Source organism: Setaria viridis, chromosome 4 (genome assembly GCF_005286985.2).
Source record: "Setaria viridis chromosome 4, Setaria_viridis_v4.0, whole genome shotgun sequence".
In the NCBI taxonomy this organism is placed as follows: domain Eukaryota; kingdom Viridiplantae; phylum Streptophyta; class Magnoliopsida; order Poales; family Poaceae; genus Setaria; species Setaria viridis.
This window is the reverse complement of record NC_048266.2, coordinates 10,724,848-10,735,034: the sequence shown is the minus strand read 5'-3', so window position 1 is coordinate 10,735,034 and position 10,187 is coordinate 10,724,848. Positions and strand designations below refer to the sequence as shown.

Genomic DNA, 10,187 nt, shown 5'->3' with positions numbered 1-10,187 from the left:
AGTTGTCGCTGATCAGATGCACGCGCCGCCGCGCTTGATCTCCTGCACGTGCCGCTTTGTCTCCCGCGATCGAGACTTCGGGAGCGACGGTATCTATCCGATGCGCGGCTGCGACAAACGATGACGTGCGGCGCAATGCACATGCGATTTGGATTACAAGGAAGTTTGTTTGGGATGTAGAAATTCCAGTCGGGAGTTCACGTGCGGTACGTTAACTCGGCACCGAGTGTTATCCAGGTCTCTCTACTTCCAAAATACACACATAGCTACAGGATCAGGGCTTAGGCGTCAACATGCGTCCAAACAGGTCCCGGACCGAACCATGTGGCACGCCATGCTGGACTACACGTGCCCGGGAGCCGTGCATTTTTGCACATACCCTCCTCTAGTACATACACATGTATACATAGGGTCCTCCAGATTGAATATTCCATCTCCAGCCCCAATCATTCCCCGTCCCCATCGCTGTCCCCTCGCCGCCGAAGGCAGCCAGGCGCATGTCGGCCGGCCACCGGAGCTGGCAATCCCACCGCCGCTGAGCCGCGCTGCAATCGCGCTCACCGCTGTGGCGCTCGTGCTGGTCGTGGCCGCGACACGAGTGGCCAGCCAGACGACAGCGGCGATGGATCCGAGCGGCGGGGTAGGATGATGCCTGCCACTCGCGGCGCCGTGGCGTGCGCAGCGAGCATGGCGCACGGCAGCGTAGTGAGGAGGGAGCTGTGGGGTGACGGTACAGCAACAACAAGACGCGATGAGCCTGGGGCGGGTGCCGTGCTCCCAAATCACTCCTTGCAGCAGAAACAACAAATCACACAGCTCTATTCTTGCAGTAGCAGCAACAGATAGCTTGCAAGGGAAATCTTTGGGGATAGCCGAGCAGAGGAAGCACCAAGCAAGAGATGTTGATAGAAAGCACCAAGCAAATTGATATGTTCATGTGGAGAGGGAACAGGAAGCAGACAAGAACAGAGAGGGAACAAGAAGCACAAAGCAAGATTGACATGTTGATAGAAATTGCTAGGATAATTGTTGTGTTGGTGAAATGTTTGTTAGGTGTGTGTAGTGTAAATGATCGACCTTGTTACTATATTATTTGAAATTTCATAAATGGTAATGGATATGAATTCACAGAAATTGATATGGAATGCATAGCATTTTCATATTGCAAATCCAAGTACCGACACTAGTAGCATCCAACATTATTTTGGTGCTAACCTATTACATATCACTTCAAAAGAGCAAAAAAACCTTCTTTGTAGCTTCTCCATTCTTCTTTGCAGGTGCAGCCTTCCTCTTCCTTGTAGCAACTTTGCCTTGTTTTGTTGCAGTTGTCAAAGGTGCAGGCCTCTCAACTAGTATGCTAGAGCCGATGAAGGTAGAATCTGGAAGTGGGTGTGGAGGCTCAGAGGAAAATGTTGATTGTGATCCCTGATGACATCATGTTGTTATTGTAGAGCTAAACAACACAATTGACGGTACCATCCAGATTTTAAGCAAGACATGGCCAGTAGCTTACCTGTTCCATCATTTGGAGAAACATGGTGGAGCTAAGCTGTGACATCATATGGGAGTATGCTAGTGATGAGAAATGTTGTGACATCATGACAGAACTTGAAACAGGAGCATCTTGAGAAAATCACTGGGAAGTTGGAAGATCCTACATTAAACATGCATGAGGTAAAATCATTTCTGGAGTATTAAGTTTCAGAGGCATAAAGTACAGTGAAGGAGGTAATACCTGTTTTGGGACTGACGGTACCATTTGTGATTCTTGATTTTCAAGTTCTGCATCCTCTTGTTCTTGATGTTCAGCCTCATCAGGTACATAATCCTCAGGCCGAATGCCTAATCCTTCATCCACTACATCCTCATCCACGTGATCCACAAATAGATCATCATCACCATCATCAAGTTTATTTTCACTATTCCAGAAATCTGAATGTTCACTATCTTCATTATCACTGTCAGATTCTCTAACCAAATTACTTCTCTGCTCCTTCGCTGGACTTAGATTCTTATAAAAGTCTGGTAGCTTCTCTCCATCTTTTTTCTCCCTGTACTACACCTTGACAGGGCTCACCACCTTTGGAAGCTGTGCAATTGGGTTCAATACGATATCATCTCAAGGAGCACTAATAACACTATCATCATGATCAAAATAGACAACCAGGTTCTTAATCCTACCCACAACTGAACACATGGCATTGGTGTCTGCATCACCATGTATGACTCTCAGGCCATCAGCAAATTCCTTCCCTAGTAGCAGCCAATAATACTTCAAATTTGGTGTCTTTGGGTATTGTAGCTCCATGAGCATGTCATCTAGCCACAATGTCGACCAAGCATCAACTTCACAGTGATCATACCAGCTAACTTTTCCATCTACATAACTCCTCAAATGCCTAAAACCAACAAAGAATCCACCATGGTGAACCTGTACTATGAACTCATCAGGATTGTCACCTACGATAAAGAAAAAAACAATGGAAACAACAAATTAGACCAAAATTAAACTTGCATTTGACACCAACAGAACCCCAACAAAACTCCACCAAAACCCTAAATCCCACCGAGATTACCCTAAATTGGACAATTCCAACCCCAAAACTCGAATTTTCTACTAGCTGCATGCACTCCATCATCGATTCCATGAGTCTGGGTCGGATTCTCACCATACGACGGCGCATGGTCGACCTTCCTCCGTAGTGTCAGAGCCATCGTTGGCCGTTGCCGCAGTGGATAGCTACGACACCACAGCCATGGTTCGCCTTCATCCCTTATCGTACCACGAACTCATAACTTGTACAGATCGCTGGCAATCGCCTCCATCCTGATTGCCTCAGTGGCGACGAAGTCGAAGACGGAGAGTGGTGGGGGGCGGGGCGATGCGAATGGTGGTAGCGCGAGGAGGATGGGGGGCGGGGGGGGGGGGTGGTCTGGAAAAACGCTCCGCCTGGGTCAAGCGTGGCATGCCATGTCAGCTCGTGAGTCCGGTCTGAAGCCCGTTTGGACGCGTGTCACTGCCTAGGCCTAGATCTTGTAGCTACGTGTGCATTTTGGAGAGGGACCCGAATGACACTCGGTGCCAAGTTGATGCACCGCCAGCGAATTTTACTCACGTTAATACTTTTCGGTTAACATTATTTTAGTAGGATAACAACTTGGAATAGAATTAATAATTTTAGGATTTGTTGTTACTCTCTTAAGTATATAGGGATCTCTACTATTTCAGAGGTTGGATTTTGTCAGTGGCCGCTTGTTTTCTTGATTTCTTCATTTTCCGATTTCTAACAACACTCTGTCGCAACAAGAAATAAACTAACATTATTGTATGTGGCATTCCTCCAATAAATACGTAATCCCACCCACAATACAAAAATATTTTCTCTTTCCCCTAAAATCTAGCTCCCCCACACCTCGTAGAGAGGGGTATCTCCTCTCCCCAAGTACATGTGATTTTGCGAACGGGCCTGGGACCGGTTGGTCACCAAAAGTCCAAATAGCACCGGAAGGCCTTGTTGTTTGAGCTTCTTGGCAGCTTCTCAGCATGAAAAGCCAGAAGCTCAAACAAACAACGAATTTCCCGTGTAGCTTCCAGAAAGCTGGAAGTTCAGAAAAGCTAAGTTTATATGGAAAGCTAGAGAGCTCATTTTTGTGAGCTTTCATAGCTTTTTGAGCTCAGAAAGTTAAACTCATCTTCTAAAGGCCAGTGTTGGCTTTTTCAGAAGTAAAAAGCCAGCAGTAGCTTTTCAGAAAAGCTCAAAAAATGCAGCTCAAACAAACAAGCCTAGAAGGTCCTAGGTTAGGTTTGATCTCCTTTGTAAGCGGATTTCGGAGGGGGGGTTTCCAAGATTTTTCCTGAACTGTTGCAGCCTCAACACATACTAGGATCTGGTGTCCGAGACCATCTCTTCAAGGTGGGCCTGTGAGTGTAGAATGTATGCCTTATAGGGGTCTGTGTGAGGTGTGGGTGGGTGTGGAGTGTGTTTATGTGTAAGTTCAGATACTACAATTTATAATCCCGTAAGCAAAGCTATCTTAAAAAAAATACATGCGATTTTTGGTAGGTGAATAATTGCATCTTGTATGGCTATACAACCCGTTTTCCTTCACCAGTTCCGTACATATATACCATCCAATGCCTCCTTTGCCACGTTGTGCCCGGGAGGCGGCCACATCAGCATAGAAGCTAGATCGAGTGGCCACTTTACTGTGTCGCTGCTCTCCATGCCACCTCCGACTCTTGGGCTATGCTTTCAAACCCACACTTCCATTGCCTCGAGTATATATATATGAAATATGGTTATAAGAGGCTGCTTGGTTGCCAGCCAATTTAGCAAATATGAAGGTCACGTCGGATATTCGATACTAATTAGAAGGACTAAATATGAGCTAATTACAAAACTAATTGCACAGATGGAGTCTAATTCGCGAGACGAATCTATTAAGGCTAATTAATCCATCATTAGTAAATGGTTACTGTAGCATCATATTATCAAATCATTATCAAATCATAGACTAATTAGGCTTAATAGATTTGTCTCGCGAATTAGATTCCATCTGTGTAATTAGTTTTATAATTAGACTATGTTTAATACTCCTAATTAGTATCCAAACATCCGATGTGACAGGTGCTAAAGTTTAGCGAGCTGTTCCCAAACACCCCTTAATTCAAGTCATGAGTGTGGCGGCGTTTTTCCACGCCATAGGTGTGGCACTGCTGAACCTACGGAATGGCAAATCATAGTCTAAAATGATTTCATGAAAACAGAACGATGCCAATTTTGTATGACCGATCCAAACAAATACCTTTGTTTATGTTAGTGATCATCAATATTGTTAAATGAGCTATGCCACAGCATCTTTCAAACATGGCCAAATCGGAGTAATGTCAACAGATGATGGTATTTCGACGTGCATCAAACACACACCATGCCATCGTAAGATTTGCTACACTACGTCATTGTAGGATTTGCTACACCACGTCATCGCAAGAAGAAGCAAGCCCTATTAGGCTATAACGGGCGACAGAGTAAGATTCGCTACACCATGTCATCGGCGGCGGCCGCCACCGCGCCCGATCCCGGCGCGATCTTCGTCCTGCACAGCGGGCAGCTATCTTTGCTCCTCGCCCAAGCGCCGACGCAGTCTCCGTGGAACACGTGCCGGCACCCGGGCACCTCACTGCACGCCTCGCCGTCCCGGAGCACCTCCAGGCAGATGGCGCAGACTAGGGTCTCCGTCGCCCTGCCCCGCGCGTACGGGAAGTGCGGCAGCACCACCGCGGGCACCACCACCACGGCCACGGGAGGTTCCAGCGCCGCCAGGGAGGCCCTCTGGCTCTCCTCGGGGGACACCGGTGCCGGCGCCGGCTGATCGCACCAGGAGCGCTTGGTGACCAGCACTACCGCGACGAAGAGCATAGTTCCGATCATCATGACCCAGACATCCGCCGTCGCGTTCATCGCCGGCCACTCGGTTGGATCAGCGCATGCCGCGGCCACCGGCCGGCGCGGTGCACCCTGGGAAAGCGCCGGCTGCCGTATTGTATCAGATGACGTTCTCTGTGGTTTGTTTCTTGCGGGAGGAGCAACAAAGGGTGTGTTGAGAAGTGGTATGCGTATATATACGGATACGACACCTGTCGTTCTTGTTTGAGATAAGGGTTTGGGCTTTTGGCGAGTTAAATCGAAATCGGTTGGAAGACATCGAGCCACCTCGTACAAAACTCGGATTCTTGGATATTTAGATTTGAAAAAGATTTGGGATTCGTTTCATGCTTTTGCCAAGAAACAAAAATGTTTTACAATGGTGAGACTACGATTTCGTCTTGCTGTCTTCTTCTTCTCTGTATAACTCATCGAGCATAGCTGCACTGCATAGGTGCTTAACTGCACAAGTACATGCACATTTTTTTGGAACAGTTCCGACTAACGGAACACGAGTCGGAGTTGCGAATAGACACAAAAAGGCGCGTGAGATCAAGGCTTGCGCGGCGGCGCGACGTGGGTGGGCGTCGGCGTCGGCGCGCTGACGACGCGGGGCGGCGAGGTGGCGTTGCCCGGCACGACGGCGCCGGAGCCCACCATCTCGGCGAAGAGGCGGTCGGCGATGATCTGGTTGGCGGCGTCGGAGGTGTGGTACGCGTCCCAGAACACGAAGTCCCTGCGGTCGTCGCAGAGGGTCGCCGTGGGTAGGCACAGGCCCCCCACCGTCGTGTCCACGTCGCAGCACGACGTGTGCGACGTCTTGAACCCTGCACACCACGGATGCGCGCACGAAGGAAGGTTACCGACATTGTTTCCGCTGTCTGGCTTAAGCATGGCATGGCGTGGCGCGGCGCGGCGAGGTTGTTACCGTATTTCTGGGGGCGGTCGATGAGCTCCATGACGATGGAGTAGCAGTCGGAGAGGGACATGCGCGCGCCGGGAAGCTTGGCATTCAGCTCCTGGAGCAGGTCCTTGGCCGCGGCGTTGAACTGGAGGGCGTACGCGTTCACGTCGTCGAGGCACTCGCCGTCGTCGGAGAGGACGCGCTGCGACGGGATGCAGCCGAGCGGCGCCAGCCCGCTGAACCAGATGTGGCGCGCGCCGAGATCGTACAGCCTCTGCGTTAAACAAATTTCATTCCCCACGCTTAATTCCAGTGTCCTGAATGCTTGCTATCTTTGGATGAAACCATTGCGCAGCGTGTTCGTTTCACCGGCTGAGCGGCCGATCTTACCGTGAGCTGCCGGTCCATGGTCTCCATGAGCAGGCCGATGAACTCGTCGTGGGTGTACACGATGCCGTCCGCCATGAACGGCCGCAGGAAGTTGTTGACGTAGTCGTTGCTCCCTGCACATCATAGCACTCGCGCCGTGTCAATTTGGATGCTTTTTCTTGCATCGACTGTGCTCAAGAAATCGACTCTGTGTTCTTACCGAGCCCGATTTGGAAGATTGCGCCATTGACAGTCTCCTCGGCGGCCTTCTTGCCGATCTTGGCGATCATCGCGTTCTTGATCTGCTCGAAGGACGATATCTGGTTGTCGAACGACAGGTACTGAACCTACAAGTTTGCAGGGCCGTGGTAATTTTACAGTTTTGCAGGTTAGAATTTCCAGAAACACAAAAGGCAAAACAACATCGTATCTGTAGCTTACAAAGTAAATGCCGGTCTCGTTGAGGAGTCCCGCGCCGCCGGACGCGAAGTTGACGCCGCCCAGGACCTCGTCGTCGGTCATGTACAGGGAGAGGAACGGCACCGGGGGCGGGGCGCCAAACTTGGCAGCTGAACGCGTAATTTACATCACACATTGCCATTCGGGCAGACAAAACCACCGAAAAAACTCTCGAGAAAGTACTCGATCTCACCCATGATGTCTCCGATGGTCCGGCCATTGGTGAACCTCCCAGTGGGGTAGCCGGTCTTGTAGTCGATGCCGTACCAGGGGTAGTTGCACTTGGCGAGGGACAGGAGGAGGTAGTTGTTGTTCCCGACGTCCGACATCGAGTCCCCGAAAATGTAGATCACCGGTGGACTCTTGGTCATCGTCGTCCTCCCCGCAACCGCCGGCTTCGAAACTGCGCCGGCGCCTGTCGCCAGAGCGAGGATGGCAATGGCGACCACGTTGGCGAGAGCAGCCATTGCTGTGAACTGCACTGGGCTAATTCGTGGTGAATGTTTTCTGCTGTCTTTGGTGACTGCCTGGATGGTGATGGCCTAGGCTGCATATGTTGCTCAGTTTTTATAGCACGACGAAGACAGTAGTGGACACCACAAGTCATGGGCGTTCTCTGCAAGTTTAGGCCTTCCTGGTAATCTCTATTGTGTTCACGTTTGGGTGTAGTGACTGACTGACTTAATTGCAGCAGATAGCCGTGTGAGTAAAGGCTTCCACGTTTAAGCAGAAGGGGCACACGAGGAATTGTCTTGTGAGCGTAGCAGGGGAGGTAGCTGAGGTGGTTGTGGAATTGCCCGTGTCTTATGGTTTGGCTTGGGAGTGCAGAAGAGAATCGGTTAAGAATATGGTTACTGAAGTACAGGAGAGTAGCTCAAGAAACTGTTTTCGTTTCGTTCAAGAAGGAGCTAGCACCGCATCCCGTGCTTGTTCATAGGCCTTTTTCTCATGCTAGCATACCAAGTTCATGCAGTGACAAGGGAAATAGGGAGGAAAAGCATGTATGTGTTAAAAAAATAATTGTTCTAGGAATAGAGCATGCCTTTTTTTTGGATAATACATATATTTCCGGATTCAAACATCTTCTTTTGATATACACTATAGAAAAAAAACAAACAAAAAGAAGGAAGAAGAAATCAAAACCTCCAATTTGCAATAAGACTAGTCCTCATTTTGTAGCTTGTTTCGTAATGCTAATTCCAAATGAACCAGCTTCGTCTCAATTAATAGAATATGTCTAGGGGTAGTGGGGTACAAAAGAATTCGTGGGTTGACATGAAAAATCATGGAGGAGGGCCACAAGTATTAATAGATTCACGGCAGCAACTAGAAATTTTCCCAAGTATGAAAAGTTTACTCTAAAAGTACAAATAATTATTTCAAAAGTATAACTATTGTTCTGAATAAATTGTTCCACAGATGCCACAAAAGGCTGTGTAGCCCGGCGACTTTATGGGCTGTGTGTGCGCACCTAGTGAATAGTGAAAGTTGAAGAATGGGCCTTTCTAATGGCATTTGGGAGTTCGGCATTTGGATCGAATTTAACAGAGCGAATGGAACTGGCTACAGGCAGGCCTTCTTCAACATCGCATGGAAGTGGCCCACTGGCAGTTCACCATCCAGAATTCAATGGCCCAGATTATATTTGGGCTCAGTTATTGCACGGTCACTTGGTCAGCCCACGCTATAAAACAGGTGTTTCTCCATTTAACTGTTGCCGGGTGGTAACGAAAAATCATCAAATGAAAAGGCAACAAGGTCAGCCCTGCCATTTTAAAAATCAATGCTACCAATCGCCCAATAGTTGGACGACTTATATATAATTTCATAAAAACTAAAATTATAGACTATTTTGCAAATCCACAAAATTTGAAAAAATGTGTGTGTGTGTATGAACATTCTAGCAACCATTTCAATATCTAAATGGCTTTTAATGAAAAAAATATCAATCATAAAAGTGTAAAGTTGTGTATCTTATGAGATCTACCATTTTAATATAAAGTGCATCTTCTTATGAATTTGCATGCTCTGAATACCATCATTTTACTATGACTTAGATATCAGAACTTGGATACCATGACTAGGATACCACAAAATAATTCTTGCCATAATTTGAAGATATGTTTGACAGATTTGCTAGTCCAAATGCTATATTGTAACTCAATCACTGAAATCACAACTAATAGCCTAATGGGCCATATTTCTTAATGATTCCACAACTCCTAAACAAACATCGATTTACATATTCCAGTTATCCTTTGTGCAATCCAAAGATGTTGCGAAAAGCATTTTAGTCTTTCGAGAAAGATTAAATGAATCTAATTGGTATAAAAATGACGGTATACTTTATAAAGCAGATGGTAAAGTTATCTAGCAATGATAATGCTCATTGGTCTTTTGCTTACTAAGTCTTATAAAGGCTTGTCTAATAAATGAAAGGATATGACACTAAGGCAGTGAAGGGTGCAGTGCTTTGGATGTGAATAATTGAATATGTTTAATTTTTAGGACTTACAAATGAGTTTGTCAAGAGTATCTTTCTTACGCCACTCTTCTTTTTACTAAGTTATAAGTGTAGATGCTCTTACTCGTTAATTAAGAAATATCAAGAGGCTGACTCGGATAAAGGAAAATTTCCACATTTTTGCGTGTTTTTAACCGATGAAACTATTAGCAATTTGTTTTTGACTTGCCCAAGGGCATGGTACCTTGAACTGTGATCAAAATATGCTTTTGGTTCGCAAAATAATTGAATGGATCTCGAGAAAATGTTCCATTACTTTAATTGCAGATTCCTATGTTTTAATATATAAGTCATATCACGTTACTCTTTGTTTGTAAAGCATTTCAATGCTGCTGACATACCATGCCTTTTGTTCCGGCTTGCATTTCTGCCGCGCCATAGCTATTTTTGAGAACATGGATGCCTTTTGTTCCGGTTGACATTTCTGCCGCGCCATAGCTATTTTTGAGAACATGGAATAATAACGTAATATGAGTATCGGATTGAGTGACAGACGGTCCAC

At 46.9% G+C, this 10,187-nt stretch overlaps 2 protein-coding genes across 2 annotated transcripts; both read right to left on the bottom strand.

Annotated features, from left to right (window-relative positions):
- Nucleotides 1-5,042: 5,042 nt before the first annotated feature.
- On the bottom strand, nucleotides 5,043-5,465 carry LOC117853417 (RING-H2 finger protein ATL17). The gene has a single exon (XM_034735786.1). The coding sequence runs from the start codon at nucleotides 5,463-5,465 to the stop codon at nucleotides 5,043-5,045; it is 423 nt and encodes a 140-aa protein (XP_034591677.1).
- A 256-nt stretch (nucleotides 5,466-5,721) lies between these two features.
- Nucleotides 5,722-7,692, bottom strand: LOC117853263 (GDSL esterase/lipase At5g37690). The gene is made up of 6 exons (XM_034735648.2): nucleotides 7,355-7,692; nucleotides 7,144-7,271; nucleotides 6,923-7,049; nucleotides 6,724-6,836; nucleotides 6,358-6,607; nucleotides 5,722-6,256 (listed from the first exon to the last, which is right to left on the bottom strand). Exons 1-6 carry the CDS (start codon nucleotides 7,626-7,628, stop codon nucleotides 5,982-5,984), a joined length of 1,167 nt encoding a protein of 388 aa, XP_034591539.1. The 5' UTR covers nucleotides 7,629-7,692; the 3' UTR covers nucleotides 5,722-5,981.
- Between the last annotated feature and the right edge of the window lie 2,495 nt (nucleotides 7,693-10,187).